We start from the raw sequence: 20,215 nt of genomic DNA, 5'->3' as shown, positions 1-20,215 counted from the left end.
ATAAAATGCCCATTAAATTGACAATAATAATAGTTCCTCTATACACAATGCACTACGTTCATAGACATATTAATGGATGCCAATATTAATATTTCTATTTCATGTATAGCTAGCAAATAATACAAAGTCAAAAGGTCACCCCAAAATTGAAAATTGGAAACATTATTAGAAACTAAATACTTCTATGGAAAATACTAATGAGATAATAACACAATATCCTAAACAAATCACAACATTGAATGAATATTCAGACAAAAGTGTTGAATATTATCTTGACTAAAAAGTTGAAAAAATTAAATTAAATAAATTGTGTATTGAACATATCATGAATAAAAAATTAATGAATCCATATACTATGAAAAAGGTCAGCAAATTCTTATTGTGGATAGATAGATAACTACCCCTACTGTGATAATGTTAGAATTATCGTACAAGAAAAACACAAGAAACATATCGATGTGTCATAAGATAATGAAAATGTAATCGAATTCATTCCCACAAGTTCATTACATCATATCTTGAATTTAAACCATCAGGCACCCGTGTGCCCAAGGTAAAAATCCAAAACGCCTCGCGTCTATCGAGCAGTTGATCTAAGTCACCTCCCCTGCTTGGCCTGGTGACTTTCTCAATGGCACACCATGTGAACCCTTTAAGGTTATTGTCACGATAGACTCCAAAGTGTTGTACTATAGGAGTCGTGGACCTCTTGGTGGTAAAGGAGGAAAGATGTTCCCTGATCCTAGAGTTCAGGTCTCTTGAACTCTAGGATCAGGGAACATGGTGTGCCATTGAGAAAGTCACCAGGCCAAGCATTGGCAATATAAGTATCCTTTCTCCCCTTTTCTATATGCATATTCCCCCATACTATATCCATCTATTTTTATTTATATATTAGATACATTTTTGTGACCACTGTTGATTAATAATCACATGAATGACTATTCTATTGACTATTCTATTAATTATTGTGTCTTTTGCGTATGTGTGAGAAATATATGTACCAATTTTAGTGGATATTCACTTCTGTATTTTGCAAACAGGAGACAAATGTAATACAATGTGTACATACATATATAGCGTTCCAGGATTGTGCTTTCCAGACATTAGAGGGTGAATAGAATGAATTGTAGACATTGGTAGGAAGCTGAGGGCGTGTTTGTACATTTGTACCAATCACACTTGTTTTAACTTGTTTTAAACCAGGTGTAGAGCACATCACAGTAGGCTATGGCTACGGATTATATCCGAAACGCGTAAGCCAGACTGTGCTGCGCCTTCTACACCATGTCCTTTCATTGCTGTGTTTGCCGTTTTTTAAAATAATCAAATAAAGGAATTGATTTTATGGAACAGTCAACTTTTCTCTTTTTGAAGCTTATATTGTCCGGAGATTGGCTGTTCCCATCTGTGCTCAGTTGTTTCTACATAAGAGAGAGTGTGCATATTGCTACTTTGAACCCAGCAGTGTTCTCAAGCAGGGACTAGTTTCACTACGTCGCTGGCGGAGCTGTATTGTTTCACCGGAGGAGCAAGTGTCTGGAATAAATTGAGGCGGAGCAAGGATTTCCCTGCCTCGTTCCAGAGTGTGCTTCATTGGCCAGGACCAGGCCCCGCCTACACAGAGGCGTCCGGACAGAACTCACAGCCGCGTTCGGCGATACCTGCCTTACCTATTGGATTGGGTGAGTGAGATCTCCACTGTTTACCTGGAGCAATGGAACAGGTTATTACACTGCGAATCCAAAGGGGTTCTTGTACTGCACTTTGCACTTTACACGTCTGTTGTTCACGCTGATTATATTAAATAGGCTGCCTTCTAATCTCTGGGTTTCTCTTTTCCTAATTGTACTTATATTTGCCATGAGTCAGGTTCATATATTTCCTTTTTGCAGACTGTCCGTTTTATATTTGGGAAAAATAAACATTTAAAAAAAAATAAAAAATTCTTACCTGGGGTTTAAATTTTCTACATTTTTCTTTGCAATTTGTGGGTAGGATTAGGCCCGCTGGTGCGCCAAATGCTAGACTTTATTGCGTCATTCTTGGCGTGAGAATTTTGGTGCAGAATTGTTGTCGCCGAGTTCCTTACGCAAGGTTGCGTCGTTAGTGCCGCAAGTGTCCGGACGTTGTTGGCGCCAAAAAATGTTCAGTTACGTTGTGCGTCATACTTGGCGCCAAATTTTCTTTATTTTATCACCCCATTGCTATGTGCCTCTTGCTTTTTCTATGTCAGAGGGCCATGCTATTTGCATTTTTTCCCATTCCTGAAACTGTCATATAAGGAAATTGATAATTTTGCTTTATATGTTGTTTTTTCTTTTACATTTTGCAAGATGTCTCAATCTGATCCTGTCTCAGAAGTATCTGTTGGAACTTTGCTGCCTGACATCGGTTCTACCAAAGCTAAGTGCATTTGTTGTAAACTTGTGGAGATTATATCTCTGAATGTCATTTGTATTGGTTGTCATGATAAACTTTTACATGCAGATAATGTGTCCATCAGTAATAGTACATTGCCGGTTGCAGTCTTTTCAACTTCTAAGGTACATGATATACCTATGAATTTTAAAGATTTTGTTACCGATTCTATTCAGAAGGCTCTGTCTGCTTTTCCGCCTTCTAGTAAACGTAAAAGGTCTTTTAAAACTTCTCATAAAGTTGATGAAATTTCACATGACCGACAACATAATGAATTATCCTCCTCTGATGAGGATCTATCTGATTCAGAAGATCCTTCCTCAGATATTGACACTGACAAATCTACTTATTTATTTAAAATAGAGTATATGCGTTCTTTGTTAAAAGAAGTGTTAATTACTTTGGATGTTGAGGAAACTAGTCCTCTTGACATTAAAACTAGTAAACGTTTAAATGCTGTTTTTAAACCTCCTTTGGTTACTCCAGAGGTTTTTCCTATTCCTGATGCTATTTCTGATATGATTTCTAAGGAATGGAATACGCCGGGTACTTCCTTTATTCCTTCTTCAAGGTTTAAAAAATTGTATCCTTTACCAGCAATTTCAGTTGAGTTTTGGGAAAAGATCCCCAAAGTTGATGGGCTATTTCTACTCTTGCTAAACGTACCACTATTCCTATGGAAGATAGTACTTCTTTTAAAGATCCTTTAGATAAGAAACCTGAATCTTATCTAAGGAAAGCTTATTTATATTCAGGTCATCTTCTGAGGCCTGCAATTTATTTGGCTGATGTTGCAGCTGCATCAACTTTTTGGTTGGAGAATTTAGCGCAACAAGAATTGGATTCTGACTTATCTAGCATTGTTCGCTTACTGCAACATGCTAATCATTTTTATTTGTGATACCATTTTTGATATTATCAAAATTGATGTTAGATCCATGTCTTTAGCTATTTTAGCTAGAAGAGCTTTGTGGCTTAAATCTTGGAATACTGATATGACATCTAAATCTAGATTGCTATCTCTTTCTTTCCAAGGTAATAATTTATTTGGTTCTCAGTTGGATTCTATTATTTCAACTGTTACTGAGGGGAAGGGAGTTTTTTTTTTTTGCCTCAGGATAAAAGACCTAAGGGTAAATCTAAGGCTTCTAACCGTTTTTCGATCCTTTCATCAAAATAAGGAACAAAAACCTAATCCTTCCCCCAAGGAATCTGTTTCCAATTGGAAGCCTTACTCAAATTGGAATAAATCCAAGCCATTTAAGAAACCAAAGTCATCCCCTAAATCCGCATGAAGGTGCGGCCCTCATTCCAGCTCAGCGGGTATGGGGCAGATTAAGGTTTTTCAAGGATGTTTGGATAAATTCTGTCCAAAATCTATGGATTCAGAGCATTGTCTCTCAGGGGTATCGAATAGGATTCAGAGTAAGACCTCCTGTGAGAAGATTTTTTTTCTCTGGCGCATCCCAGCAAATCCAGTAAAAGCTCAGTCTTTCCTGAAGTGTGTTTCAGACCTGGAGTCTTCAGGGGTAATCATGCCAGTTCCTTTTCAGTAACAGGGTCTGGGGTTTTATTCAAAATCTATTCATTGTCCCAAAGAAGGAAAATTAATTCAGACCAGTTGTGGATCTGAAAATTTTGAATCGTTATGTGAGTGCCAACTTTCAAGATGGTGACTATAAGGACTATTCTTCCTTTTGTTCAGCAAGGACATTATATGTCCACAATAGACTTGCAGGATGCATACCTTCATATTCCGATTCATCCAGATCATTATCAGTTTCTGAGATTCTCTTTTCTAGACTAGCATTACCAATTTGTTGCTCTTCCATTTGGCCTAGCAACAGCTCCAATAATCTTTTCAAAGGTTCTCAGTGCCCTGCTCTCTGTAATCAGAGAGCAGGGTATTGCGGTGTTTCCTTATTTGGACGATATCTTGGTACTAGCTCAGTCTTTACATTCTGCAGAATCTCACAAGAATCAACTAGTGTTGTTTCTTCGAAAACATGGTTGGAGGATCAATTAACCAAAAAGTTTCTTGATTCCTCAGACAAGGGTCACCTTTTTAGGTTTCCAGATATATTCAGTGTCCATGACTTTGTCTCTAACAGACAAGAGGCGTTTACAATTGGTTGCAGCCTGTCGGCACCTTCAGTCTTAGTCATTCCCTTCAGTTGCTTTGTGCATGGAAGTTTTAGGTCTCATGACTGCAGCATCGGACGCTATCCCCTTTGCTCGTTTTCATATGAGACCTCTCCAGCTTTGTATGCTGAATCAATGGTGCAGGGATTATACAAAGATATCACAATTAATATCCTTAAATCCCAATATTCGACACTCTCTGACATGGTGGATAGATCACCATCGTTTAATTCAAGGGGCTTCTTTTGTTCGGCCAACCTGGACTGTGATCACAACAGATGCAAGTCTTTCAGGTTGGGGAGCTGTTTGGGGATCTCTGACAGCACAAGGGGTTTGGAATTCTCAAGAGGAGAGATTACCAATCAATATTTTAGAACTCCGTGCAATTCTCAGGGCTCTTTAGTTTTGGCCTCTGTTGAAGAGAGAACCGTTCATTTGTTTTCAGACAGACAATATCACAACTGGGGCATATGTCAATCATCAGGGTGGGATTCACAGTCCCCAAGCTATGAAAGAAGTATCTTGGATACTTGCTTGGGCGGAATCCAGCTCCTGTCTAATTTCTGCGGTGCATATCCCAGGTGTAGACAATTGGGAGGCGGATTATCTCAGCCGCCAGACTTTACATCCAGGGGAGTGGTCTCTCCATCCAGATGTGTCTTCTCAGATTGTTCAGATGTGGGGTCTTCCAGAGATAGATCTGATGGCCTCTCATCTAAACAAGAAACTTCCCAGATACCTGTCCAGGTCCAGGGATTTTCAGGCGGAAGCAGTGGATGCATTGACACTTAGTTGGTGTTATCAACCTGCTTATATTTTCCCGCATCTAGTTCTTCTTCCAAGAGTGATCTCCAAAATCATCATGGAACAATCATTTGTGTTGCTGGTGGCTCCAGCATGGCCTCACAGGTTTTGGTATGCGGATCTTGTTCGGATGTCCAGTTGCCAACCTTGGCCACTTCCATGAAGGCCAGACCTTCTATCTCAAGGTCCATTTTTCCATCAGGATCTCAAATCATTAAATTTGAAGGTGTGGAAATTGAACGCCTAGTTTTAAGTCATAGAGGTTTCTCTGACTCATTGATTAATACTATGTTACAAGGTCGTAATCTGTCTCTAGGAAGATTTATTATCGATTTTGGAAGACTTACATTTCATGGTGTTTTTCTCATAAATTCTCTTGGCATTCTTTTAGAATTCCTAGAATTTTACAGTTTCTTCAGGATGGTTTGGATAAGGGTTTATCTGCAAGTTCCTTGAAGGGACAAATCTCTGCTCTTTCTGTTTTATTTCACAGAAGGATTGCTAAACTTCCTGATATTCACTGTTTTGTACAGGCTTTGGTTCGTATCAAGCCTGTAATTAAATCAATTTCTCCTCCTTGGAGTCTTAATTTGCTTTTGAGGGCTTTACAGGCTCCTCCATTTGAGCCTATGCATTCTTTGGACATTAAACTACTTTCTTGGAAAGTGTTGTTCCTTTTGGCCATCTCTTCTGCTAGAAGAGTTTCTGAGCTATCTGCTCTTTCTTGTGAATCTCCTATTCTGATTTTTCATAAGGTTGTATATTCTGTCAATATTAGTAGAGAAATTGTTGTCCCATCTTTGTGTACTAATCCTAAGAATTATTTGGAAAGATCCTTACATTATTTGGATGTGGTGAGAGCTTTGAAATATTATGTTGAAGCTACTAAAGATTTCAGGAAGACTTCTAGTCTTTGTTTTATTTTCTGGTTCTAGGAAAGGTCAGAAGGCTTCTGCTATTTCCTTGGCTTCTTGGTTAAAGCTTTTGCTTCATCAAGCTTATTTGGAGTCGGGTCAGGCCCTGCCTCAGAGAAATACAGCTCATTCTACTAGATCAGTCTCCAATTTGTGGCCTTTTAAGAATGAAGCTTCAGTTGATCAGATTTGCAAAGCGGCAACTTGGTCCTCTTTGCATACATTTACTAAATTCTACCGATGTACAGGTGGCCCTCGTTTTACAACGGTTAAGTTTACACCGTTTCAGAATAACAAACTTTTTTCCAGTCATGTGACTGTTATTGAAAAGCATTGAGAAGCAGTGCATTTATTAAAATAGCCAGTAGGTGGAGCTGTCTACTTGTGTTGCAGCAAAGCCAAGCAAGCTAAAATTAATCCGTTTAACCAGACCTGAGCTATCGAGCAGATTTCAAAGGAACAAGATCTTCCTGTCTATAAATCAGTCCAGATTGGAATGCATAGAAAGACCTGTTTGCAGAAAAATGCAAGTGAAGTCTGTGTTGTGATTATTTTATTAGGTTTAAAATGCTGTTTAGCAAATGTTTTTGTTCATTTAACTTAGTTTAATTATATATTCTGTGTTGTGTGATTATTTTATTAGGTTTATAATGCTGTTTAGCATTTAAAGTCTTCATTTCAAAGCTTTAAAAATAATGTATTAGGTGTTACTTATGACAATTTTGAGAGGGGCCTGGAACCTAACTCCCTCACTTCCCATTAACTTACATTATAAACTGGGTTTCAATTTACAACGGTTTCCATTTACAACCATTCCTTCTGGAACCTAACCCCGGCGTAAACTGAGGGCTACCTGTATTTGCTTGTTCAGAAGCAGTTTTTGGTAGAAAAGTTCTTCAGGCAGCTGTTTCAGTTTAATGACAAGAAAAACTTAAAAACATCAGCAGAAGAATCAAAGATTTAATTTATAATTTGGGTTGTGGATTATTTTTTCAGCGGAATATGGCTGTTTTTATTTTATCCCTCCCTCTCTAGTGACTCTTGCGTGGAGTTCCACATCTTGGGTATTGCTATCCCATACATCACTAGCTCATGGACTCTTGCCAATTACATAAAAGAAAACATAATTTATGTAAGAACTTACCTGATAAATGAATTTCCTTCATATTGGCAAGAGTTCATGAGGCCCACTCCTTTTTATGGTGGTTATGATTTTTTTGTGTAAAGCACATTTATTTCCAAATTCCTTTGTTAATGCTTTTTACTCCTTTCATTATCACCCCACTACTTGGCTATTCATTAAGCTGAATTGTGGGTGTGGTTAGTTGTGCATTTATAGGCATTTTGAGGTTTGGGAAACTTTGCCCCCTCCTGGTAGGATTGTATATCCCATACGTCACTAGCTCATGGACTCTTGCCAATATGAAAAATGAATTTATCAGGTAAGTTCTTACATAAATTATGATTTATTTTTATATATATATATATATATATATATATATATATATATATATATATATATATATATCATAATTTATGTAAGAACTTACCTGATAAATTCATTTCTGTGTGTGTGTGTATGTATGTGTGTATATATATATATATATATATATATAAAATGTATAATCAAGATCTATAGCTAAGTTTGTGCTGAAGGCAGCTGGGTCCATCTGAGGGGGGGGGCCCGGTCTCAGTCGCAACCTCTGCTTCCCCAGTAGTTATGCCTCTGTATCTCAGTGCTTTTGACAGACATGCAGTTTAGTCAATCAATGCAGACTCCTAAATAACTCAACGGGAGTGAGCACAATGTTATCTATATGACACACATGAACTAGTACTGTCTAACTGTGAAAAACTTTCAAAATTCTCTGAGCTAAATGGCGGTTTTCAACGGTTTAAAAATCAGTTTGAGCCTACCTAGGTTTAGCTTTTCAAAAATACCACCAAGGGAACAAAGCAAATTTAATGATAAAAGTTCATTGGGAAGTTGTTTAAAATTGCATGCCCTATCTGAATCATGAAAGTTTAATTTTGACTAGACTGTCCCTTTAAGCAAACTAAATGATTGTTTTGTGTTTAAAAATATACATTTCCATAGAACTACTAACAAAATGATGTCCAATTCAAGCAATGTTTCTGCTTTTTATGATAAAATGTGACCTATTCTGTTTCTGTCAGCAGGAGCACTCCAATGTTTGTTTGTTTTTGTGTATATTTTATTGCTTTGTGTAGTGCTGAAAAGTGTCTTTTGTGCATAGCTTCCTTGGCTGCAGAGGAGATTGGCTTTGAGAGATTTCATGCATTAATTCAGTAAGTAACTCGTCAAAGCACCTAAACTTGGGTGTGTTTTATTGCATTTTGTATTCTGTTCTTTAATATTGTTCTCAGTTCTAAATTTCTGATTGATAAGGGCTGCTAATAACCCTACACAGCATTACTTCAATCCCCAGCTGTACAACCTAAGGTTTCATTGTTATACTATCAAATGCTTTGTATACAGTATATGCCCCAAATCATAGTAAGTCTGTGTCTAATCCATTTTACAGCATGTTACTCACTAGTGAAGCTTGTTTATGTGTAACACATGGTTGTATCATGTTATAGTGCAACAATGGATGTGATCTCACAGGGCTCAGTGTAAGAATAATAGCTACTGCTATAATATTGCAGTAGAGATGTTGAATGGTTGACCCTAGAAATAACAACTACCACACCGTCACCACTCTCCTATCATTGACATGGCTTTCTTGCAGCAGGAAATATCCCTGTTTTGTTAACATGATATATAAATACAAATTATAAACATACATACACATTTATACAGGGCTGGAAATTTCCATCTAGTGCTAAACAAGTAAAACATTGGGTGGACTAGGTGAACTTTCTCAGTCTGAGCTAGTAACTTCCCACGTCACCTCTTAGCCAAATTTTTTTTTTGCCGTGGACTGCTGTACAAGGTAAAAAAGGGCATCAATTGAATCAAATAAAGGAGCTTTCTACATGAAGTATTGTATACTTCATGAATGGAAGTCCCCTTTATTTGTACAACGCTAGGATTTACTTTCACTTTAAGCTAATAATGTAAGCATTTCTGTGTTTCCATGTTCAGTTTCAAGGGCTACAATATGCAGTTCAATTACGTTTTATGGCTTGTCTAGTGGCACCCTAAAATGAACAGGCACACTGTCTCAGCTGAGTGCATCTCTCTCTTTTTATATTTATGCAAATTGCTCTTGGGTCTCCCTAAGAGTAAAAGGGGAAACCAGATGTGGACTCCTTGCACACATGCCCTTAGAGAGATGCGACTGCACCTCACTGACGAGGCCCACAGAAGGCCGAAACGATCGTCTGGGGTGGTTGTTTCTCTTGTTCAGAGAGAAATTGCCTGGTATTTTGGCGCTAGACTCATTGGGCAGGGCCAGACTGATATGCTACAGGATATTTTTTCTCTGTGAAGGGGCATAGTGTGCTAAAAGAGTATGCACCCTGAGTGGCACCCTAAAATGAACAGGCACGGAAGTTTTTCTAGCTTTTGTTATGTCTCAGCTGAGTGCATCTCTCTCTCTCTTTTTATATTGTCTAGAATGCAACCATGGCATCATGAAGATAATGTACAATATTTTTACTTTGACCACACCACACTCTAAGCTGCCTATTTGATGAACATGGTTGCATGATGTTATAGTAAATCTTTTTACTGTGATACTACACTTCTCCTCCTCTTCTCCTCATTTTACCCAGTGCATACTAAGTTGACTCATATATGTAGGGTGACCATATTGCCGCTTTTAAAAGGGACACATGAAAAATGCTTATGTCACGGCTGTTTAAAGAAATGTTTTGTATAAGAACCCTGACATGTATTTTTCATATGTAACCCTTTTTAAAGCGGCAATATGGTCACCCTACATATATGCAACTTGCTCCTCTTCTCTTAATTTGACTAATTTCTGGGAAAAACTGGGAGGGTTGATTGTGTAATTGTTATATTTGTCTGTGTGTGGGCCTTCATTTAGAAAATTGTGATAATAAACTTAGCAGATGTGGAGATAACACATCCCTTTGCAATGGGAATGCCTTCACACTTTTGTAGAAATGTGTGTGCATGTGTATATATATCTATATCTTCCTGTTTGTGTGTTCAGATTCAGCATATGTAAATTGTTAGTTGGGAGCGGGCTCTTCTCCATTGTTGTTGTTTTGTTTTTTTTATAATTCTGGGAATATTTTCCAGTAGACAGTCTGACCATGCAAACATCAGAAGTATGCACTACTTTGGCTTTTCTCCAGTTACTTTGGTCCTGCAAGTGATTTGGTAGATGAAGAAGGGCAGACATAGAGCAATGCTTCTGCTGCATGCCTGGCTGATTCAGAAGTCTATTTCTTCTGGCAGTGCAGAACTATTGGCTTCTTCCTCAGATGCTCAGCCTTCTGTTTTAGGGCCCATTGCTTTACATATAACTCTTTGCACTGATAGCTTGTTAAAGGGATACTGAACCCAATTTTCGTGATTCAGGTAGAGCATGCAATTTTAAGCAACTTTCTAATTTACTCCGATTATCAATTTTCTTCGTTCTCTTGCTAGCGTTATTTGAAAAAAAGGCATCAAAGCTAAGGAGCCAGCCACTTTTTGGTTCAGACTCTGGACAGCACTTGTTTATTGGTGGGTGAATTTATCCACCAATCGGCAAGAACAATCCAGGTTGTTCTACAAAAATGGGCCGGCATCTAAACTTACATTCTTGCTTTTCAAATAAAGATACCAAGAGAGTGAAGAAAACGTGATAATAGGAGTAAATTAGAAAGTTGCTTTAAAATTGCATTCTCTATCTGAATCACAAAAGAAAAAAATTGGGTTCAGTGTCCCTTTAACTGAATCCTTGTGTCTCTCAGTTATATGTCCCTCAGATCATGTCGTTTCTATGCTTCTGGATGCATGTAATTCTTAACAACTAAGTCTTATTACAAGGCTTGGCCATCTTTGGAAAATAATGTGATCATTCTATATATTTTGCACCATTATTGATAGTGATCTGTTTTCTGCATTTTTTTAAGTTCTTATACAGTGTTAACTTGTCTTTTTGTCCAGAAGTGACAGTCTTGCACTGGACGTAATTTGTTCTGTCTTCAGAGATCCCTTTTCTTTGTGTGAACACATTTTGATAGTTTTTTGTTTTGTTAGTTTCAAAGAAATAACTTTTATCAGACTATACTGCTATTAGCTTTATTGGATAGACATATTGCTGATCTGTGTTCTTTCTGTTGCTACTTATCTGATTTTTCCATCAAACTAAACTGTTTTAAAGAACTCTCCCCACTTCATTCTTGCCAGATTTTGCTGCTCCTAGAATATTAAAGGGACATGAAACCCCAAAATATTATTTCATGATTTTGGTAGAACGTACAATGTTAAACAACTTTCCAGGTTACTTCTATTATCAAATTTGTTTCATTCTCTTGGTATCATTTGTTGAAGGAGCAGCAATGCAATACTGGTTTCTAACTGAACACATGGGTGAGCCAATGACAATCAGTTTATATATGCAGCCACCAATCAACAGCTAGAACCTAGGTTATGTTCTGCTCCTGAACTTTCCTAGATAAACCTTCAGCAAATGATAACAAGAGAAGGAAGCAAATTAAACAATAGAAGTAATTTGAAAAGTTGTTTAAAATCGCATGCTCTGTCTAAATCATGAATGTCTAATTATGACCTTACTGGCCCTTTAAGGTTTCTTCATTATACCCAATTCCTAGGAACAAACAAGAGGCTGCACTAATTAATTTTGTGAGATCTTTTATTAGCAGCTACATAGAGAACATAAAGTCATTATTTTATTTTCTGTCCTGCATGCTGGGGCTATAAATCCTTTTCTCTTCCTTTTCTTCAGATAGGTTCTTGCTTGGCTATATGTTAACAAACTCATTAAAGGGACACTGAACCCAAATGTTTTCTTTCATGATTCAGATAGATCATGGAACTTTCTAATTTACACCTATTATCAATTTTTCTTCGTTCTCTTACTTTCTTTATTTGAAAAAGAAGGCATCTAAGCTATTTTTTTGGTTCAGGACCATGGAAAGCACTTGTTTAATGGTGGGTGAATTTATGCACCAATCAGCAAGAACAACTCGGGTTGTTCACCATAAATGGGCCGGCATCTAAACTTACATTCTTGCATTTCAAATAAAGATACCAAGAGAATGAAGAAAATTTGATAATAGGAGTAAATTAGAAAGTTGCTAAAAATTGCATGCTCTGTCTGAATCACGAAAGAAAAAATTTGAGTTCAGTGTCCCTTTAAGGAAGTGGAAGTGTTCATTTTAAGTGCGGAGGATGCAGCCCCCTTAGACTTCTGGGATGGATGGATGGAGATAGATATAGATATAGATATAGATAGATATATAGATATAGATAGACATTTTAGGTAGTCTTTTTAGTATAAGAGTTGAGAGAAACTTTTGTAAAAAATAACATTAGAAAACCAATTAAGGTTTGTAAGATTGAAAATACAATAGACATAAGTATTTCTGTTAACCATTTGCAGTCATGTTTAGAGTAAGCAAAGATATAATTACTGCCAAAAAAGCTGACTTTGTGCTAACATCCATCTTAGTATATGTAATTTTCTTATGTGCACTGGCAAAGCATCATATTTCCCAATCAGAATGTAATGCAGTTGTGTGTGTCAGTGGGGGTAATGCATTAAACACATCTGTAGATACTTACATAGTGTAAATTAATCTTGCCAGTAGTTCTATTGCTTTGTAGAAAGAACTATACATCCTAGAGTTTATATTTTGGTAAATGAACCATTTAATTTCAACATGTGGGTAATTAAGAAAGATTGCATATTATAGTATGTGTTCATTTTAAATATGGTTCTGATTTCCAAATTGTGGAACAAAAATCTGTAACTTTTTATATGTGTATTTTGAATTGAAACTTCATCTTATTTAAATTGGTTATTGGTGTTCTATCCAGTAAGGTGCAAGTCTACTGCATAACAATATAATTTGCATATAGTTGGTTCAAATAAACAATTGTCTAGTAATTTAGATGCTCGGAACATCGTATGGATTGATGTGTACTTGATATATATTTGCTTTATTCCTTTAGAAAAAGAACCTTCAGGGATTTTAGTGAGCTCAAGGGTGCCATTTGGGATGAGTACCTAATGTGGAAGAATACATTTGGAGTTCTGCTATTCCTGTACTCTGTTATTCTTACTAAGGTTTGTAAAGAAATCAGGATTTCATGTAATGTTTGTTATGAAATTGTTTCATACTCCAGTGTTTATTTCTAAATCTCTTCATGATTACATTTGTATCAGATCAAGGGTTCATTTTTTTTTTTTTTTTTTTAAACTGTAGGAGAGAGTGAAAATATTCTAAATAAAGCGTGGAAGAGTTATAACTGTATTGTTTGTTCCCAGTCCATACATACATACATAAATATTTTATTTTATAGAGAGATATAGATATATCTCAAATTGCTAACTAAGAAATTATAACTTCTTAACTTGACTGAACAATCTTTTGTATGTTATTTTGTTGACTTTGCAATTTATTTATTTCTGAACCTCTGTTTAGTTCATAATATTGTGGTCTCTTTTTTTAATTCGTAGAAACTGAAAAAAAAAATGATGTTGCCACATACTAACATCACAATACCCACACAAAAGTGCATAGCCAACAATAAGAATACTTTTATATGGTTATTTCTTTAGAGTTGTCTGTCTGGCACTAGATCCAGTGCAGCAAACCCTCCCTCCTTAATACTTTCCTAGTGACACTTTTGTAAATCTCTACCTTGTCTCTGTGCTTTTCCTACCCCTATCTGCCTCCTCATCTAAGCCTTTTTTTGGAGGATTGTGGTACAAATTATACATTGTTAGTGCCGTGTATTGCTGAAAAGAGACTCATTTTGTCTTCCTGATTTGTTCTTTTTTTTTCTCTACCAATCCGTTCTAAACAAGGTTGCTAAAGTATATTTTCCTAAGTTCTTTCCCTCCTTTTTTTCTCATATTGAAAACTCACTACCAACTTGTGATAGATGGCAAATACGCCCTAATCAAAAAATATATGTGTATATATACAGTTGTGATCATAAGTTTACTTACCCTGGCAGAATTTATGATTTCTTGGCCATTTTTTAGAGAATATGAATGATTAAACAAAAACTTTTCTTTCACTCATGGTTAGTGTTTGGCTGAAGCCATTTATTATCAATCAACTGTGTTTACTGTTTTTAAATCATAATGACAACAGAAACTACCCAAATGACCCTGATCAAAACTTTACATACCCCAGTTCTTAATACTGTGTATTGCCCCCTTTAATATCAATGACAGCCTGAAGTCTTGTGTGGTATTTGTGGATGAGACTCTTTATCTTCTCAGATGGTAAAGCTGCCCATTCTTCCTGGCAAAAAGCCTCCAGTTCCTGTAACGTTTTGCGCTGTCTTGCATGAACTGCATGTTTGAGATCTCCCCAGAGTGGCTCAATGATATTGAGGTCAGGAGACTGAGATGGCCACTCCAGAACCTTCACTTTTATTCTGCTGTAGCCCTGTGTTTAGGATCATTGTCGTGATGGATTGTCCAAATACGTCCTATGCGCAGCTCCCTGGCTGATGAATGCAAATATTCCTCCAGTATTTTTTGATAACCTACTGCATTCATCTTGCCATCAATACTGACCAAATTTCCTGTTCCTTTGTAGCTCACACATCCCCAAAACATCAGCGATCCACTTCTGTGTTTCACAGTAGGAATGGTGTACCTTTTATCATAGGCCTTGTTGACTCCTCTCCAAATGTAGCGTTTATGGTTGTGGCCAGAAAGCTCAATTTTAGTCTCATCACTCCAAATGACTTTATGCCAGAAGGTTTAAGGCTTGCCTCTGTGCTGTTTGGCATATTGTAAGCGGGATACTTTGTGGCATTTGCGTAGTAATGGCTTTCTTCTGGCGACTCGACCCTGCAGCCCATCTTTCTTCACTTTCTTCAAGTGCCTCCTTATTGTGCATCTTGAAACGGCCACACCACATGTTTTCAGAGAGTCCTGTATTTCACCTGAAGTTATTTGTGGGTTTTTCTTTGCATCCTGAACAATTTTCCTGGCAGTTGTGGCTGAAATTTTAGTTGGTCTATCTGACCGTGGTTTGGTTTCAACAGAACCCCTCATTTTCCACTTCTTCATTAGAGTTTGAACACTGCTGATTGGCATTCTCAATTCCTTGGATATCTTTTTATATCCCTTTCCTGATTTATACAGTTCAACTACCATTTCCTGTAGATCCTTTGACAATTCTTTTTCTTTCCCCATGACTCAGAATACAGAATCGTCAGTGCAGCACTGGATGAAAGATGCAAGGGTTTGTCAGGAGTCCAGAAACTCATTGACCTTTTATACACACACACTAATTACAAGCAAACAGATCACAGGTGAGGATGGTTACCTTTAATAGCCATTCAAACCCCTTTGTGTCAACTTGTGTTCATGTTATCAGGTCAAAATCACCAGGGTATGTAAACTTTTGATCAGGGTCATTTGGGTAGTTTCTGTAGTCATTATGATTTAAAAAGGGTAAACACAGTTGATTTGATAATAAATGGCTTCAGCCAAACACTAATTATGAGTGAAAGAAAAGTTTTTGTGTTATCATTCATATTCTCTGAAAAATGGCCAAGAAATCATAAATTCTGCCAGGGTATGTAAACTTATGAGCATAACTGTATGTTTGTATATATGTGTGTGTATATATGTATTATTTATATATATATATATATATATATATATATATATATATATATATATATATATATATATATATATTCTACACTTGTTATCACTGAATGGAGATCTGTTTCTGGAGAGTGAAAATGTGCAGAAGAGAATTAGTGGACTAAGCTAATGGAAGAAAGGAAGGGGAAAGGAATGGAATGAATCATGACAAGAGGAAATAGGAAAAGTATGAAGTAGAATATGAGAGGAGAGAAAAGATTAGAAAACCCCTTTCTTTGATAAGAAAGGAAGGCATAGTTGTTGATTGGTGTGTGTTCAGCTGTCACCCAGTTGCACACACCTACTATTTCAACAAAGGATAACAAAAGAATGAAGCAAATGTGAAAATAGGAGTAAACTGGAAAGTAGTTTAAAATGTATGCTGTCTAAATCATGAAAGGAACATTTTTGTTTTATGTCCTTTTATAGCTGACAGCAACTTGTTTCAGCAAAATGTAGCATATAATTAATGTTATATACTGCAACTTCCAGTAAAAATATTACACTACATTTTTTTTTTTTTTAGGGAATTGAAAATGTCAAAAATGAAATTGAAGATGTTGAGGAGCCTTTGATTGACCCTGTTTATGGTCATGGCAGGTAAACTCTTGTTGTTCAGTTTAACAGTGTGGCTATCGGTCAGTGAGCTCTCAGGCCTTACAGCTAGTTTAAATACACAACCTATATCTGTTTTTAGTTTTCTGTCCCTTCAAAAAGTTATTTGAGGTGTAAATAAAAATATATAGACATAGCAAGGTATACTATTCTAAGGGAATGTTCTACACCTTTATAACTGAGGTGTTAACAAAAATCACCACAACGTGTAGTGTGTGTGTGGTCATTATTTTATAGCTTTTAATATTTAACTCTCCTTCCTCCCTTCACCCATCAACTTAAGTAGAGCACAATACACGTGGAAAGGACCAGGTGGCACATTTATGACTTTTGATACCTAACGTTGGGGATACAACACTACTTATAATTTAAGGGCAAGGGTCAGCTGATTAGAATATGTTTTGAATTGAGGGGGGGGGGAAAGAAAGGATAGCTGTTTTTGATAAAAACAGTGTTAATTTATTCTTGCATTTCGTTGCTATCTAAATCTGCTTCTTCAAGTGTCTTTATGCACTTGTAGCACATTCAAACATTGTATTCCTCGATATTAATATAACTTCTTTCAGATGTCTAATCTATTGGCAGTCTTCTTGCTGGACTGCCTGAAAACCCAAGCATTTTATGTTAATTGGAGTATTTTGTAAAATGCTTCTATTTAAAACTGAAATGCACCGGTGCACCTTTTCAATTTTAATCTTTCTATCCCTTTAAATATTTAAGGAAACCAAACATGTGAAGCAAAGATATAAGGTTAACAATTGAATATATCTCCTTTTGTATTTTTTTTTTTTTTTAAAAAACAAACAAACACTAAATAGAGTAGAATTGCATACCACTTGAGCAGTATGAGTAGAAGTAGAATTAGAGTAGAATTGCATACCACTTGAGCAGTATGAGTAGAATTAGAGTAGAATTGCATACCACTTGAGCAGTATGAGTAGAAGTAGAATTAGAGTAGAATTGCATACCACTTGAGCAGTATGAGTAGAATTAGAGTAGAATTGCATACCACTTGAGCAGTATGAGTAGAATTAGAGTAGAATTACATACCACTTGAGCAGTATGAGTAGAATTAGAGTAGAATTGCATACCACTTGAGCAGTATGAGTAGAATTAGAGTAGAATTGCATACCACTTGAGCAGTATGAGTAGAAGTAGAATTAGAGTAGAATTGCATACCACTTGAGCAGTATGAGTAGAAGTAGAATTAGAGTAGAATTAGAGTAGAATTGCATACCACTTGAGCAGTATGAGTAGAAGTAGAATTAGAGTAGAATTGCATACCACTTGAGCAGTATGAGTAGAATTAGTAGAATTAGAGTAGAATTGCATACCACTTGAGCAGTATGAGTAGAAGTAGAATTAGAGTAGAATTAGAGTAGAATTGCATACCACTTGAGCAGTATGAGTAGAAGTAGAATTAGAGTAGAATTGCATACCACTTGAGCAGTATGAGTAGAAGTAGAATTAGAGTAGAATTAGAGTAGAATTGCATACCACTTGAGCAGTATGAGTAGAATTAGTAGAATTAGAGTAGAATTGCATACCACTTGAGCAGTATGAGTAGAATTAGTAGAATTAGAGTAGAATTGCATACCACTTGAGCAGTATGAGTAGAATTAGTAGAATTAGAGTAGAATTGCATACCACTTGAGCAGTATGAGTAGAAGTAGAATTAGAGTAGAATTGCATACCACTTGAGCAGTATGAGTAGAAGTAGAATTAGAGTAGAAGTAGAATTAGAGTAGAATTGCATACCACTTGAGCAGTATGAGTAGAAGTAGAATTAGAGTAGAATTGCATACCACTTGAGCAGTATGAGTAGAATTAGAGTAGAATTGCATACCACTTGAGCAGTATGAGTAGAAGTAGAATTAGAGTAGAATTGCATACCACTTGAGCAGTATGAGTAGAATTAGTAGAATTAGAGTAGAATTGCATACCACTTGAGCAGTATGAGTAGAAGTAGAATTAGAGTAGAATTGCATACCACTTGAGCAGTATGAGTAGAAGTAGAATTAGAGTAGAATTAGAGTAGAATTGCATACCACTTGAGCAGTATGAGTAGAATTAGTAGAATTAGAGTAGAATTGCATACCACTTGAGCAGTATGAGTAGAATTAGTAGAATTAGAGTAGAATTGCATACCACTTGAGCAGTATGAGTAGAATTAGTAGAATTAGAGTAGAATTGCATACCACTTGAGCAGTATGAGTAGAATTAGTAGAATTAGAGTAGAATTGCATACCACTTGAGCAGTATGAGTAGAAGTAGAATTAGAGTAGAATTGCATACCACTTGAGCAGTATGAGTAGAAGTAGAATTAGAGTAGAATTGCATACCACTTGAGCAGTATGAGTAGAAGTAGAATTAGAGTAGAATTGCATACCACTTGAGCAGTATGAGTAGAATTAGAGTAGAATTGCATACCACTTGAGCAGTATGAGTAGAAGTAGAATTAGAGTAGAATTGCATACCACTTGAGCAGTATGAGTAGAATTAGTAGAATTAGAGTAGAATTGCATACCACTTGAGCAGTATGAGTAGAATTAGAGTAGAATTGCATACCACTTGAGCAGTATGAGTAGAATTAGAATTAGTAGAATTAGAGTAGAATTGCATACCACTTAAACATAAGCAGTCATTTTTTTTTTCTGATAAATTTATCTTTTCTCCATTTGCCAGCACCTGTATCATGTGACAGCCATCAGCCAATCACAGACTAGTATACATACACCTAATAAACTTGTGCACATGCTCAGTAGGAGCTAGTGCCTTAAAAAGTGTGTATATAAAAAGATTGTGCAAAATGTGATAATAGAAGTAAATTGCAAAGTGTCTTAAAACTGCATGCTCTATCTGAATCATAAAAGTTCAATTTTGTCTGTATTGTCCCTTTCAAAAGTAGATTAAAGTCAAAATTAATCTTTCATGATTCAGATAGAGCATCCATTTTTATAAAACATTACATTTTACTTCTCTTATCTATTTTGCTTCATCCTCTTGGTATCCTTTATTGAAAAGCATACCTAGGTAAGCTCAAGAGCAACAGTTTAATACTGGCTGCACAAATATGCCTCTTGATATTGGTTCACCCAGTGTGTTCAGATAGCTGGTCTTTCAACAAAGGATACCAAGAAAAGGAAAAAATAGATAACAGAAGTGATTTGGAAAGTTGTTTATATAACTATATGCTCTATCTACATCACAAAAGAGAGAAAAAATGTTGGTTTTATGTCCCCTTAATTTATTTTTATTTTTTTTCTAACAGGACATTTAAAGTTGATAATGATGCCCTTTTTAAGATTTCAATTGAATTCCTTCATGTCCTTTTATAATTCTGATATTGCACCAGAATTCCTTCTATTATTTTATCCATAAATAGGGACATACAAGTGCAAAAAGAAAATGATTTGTTAGAGCATTTTTTTATTGCACTATTGCTTTCATATAACTGTTTATCCCCTAGAAATTTATTAAATACATAGTTAAAGCCAGCAATGTACTGATGGGAGCTAGCTGTTGATCGAG

The 20,215-nt window shown here is 36.2% G+C and overlaps 1 protein-coding gene across 2 annotated transcripts in view; it reads left to right on the top strand.

Annotated features, from left to right (window-relative positions):
• The window catches only part of MINDY3 (MINDY lysine 48 deubiquitinase 3), a 325,101-nt gene that overhangs the window by 40,331 nt on the left and 264,555 nt on the right, over positions 1-20,215 (top strand). For both annotated transcript variants that reach the window (XM_053714015.1, XM_053714014.1), the window contains exons 6-8: positions 8,540-8,591; positions 13,402-13,516; positions 16,596-16,669. In XM_053714015.1, the coding sequence (XP_053569990.1) occupies positions 8,540-8,591; positions 13,402-13,516; positions 16,596-16,669 (241 nt within the window). The remainder of the gene's footprint in view (positions 1-8,539; positions 8,592-13,401; positions 13,517-16,595; positions 16,670-20,215) is intronic.

This window comes from Bombina bombina, chromosome 5 (genome assembly GCF_027579735.1).
Source record: "Bombina bombina isolate aBomBom1 chromosome 5, aBomBom1.pri, whole genome shotgun sequence".
In the NCBI taxonomy this organism is placed as follows: Eukaryota; Metazoa; Chordata; class Amphibia; order Anura; family Bombinatoridae; genus Bombina; species Bombina bombina.
This window is presented reverse-complemented; position numbering and strand designations above follow the sequence as displayed.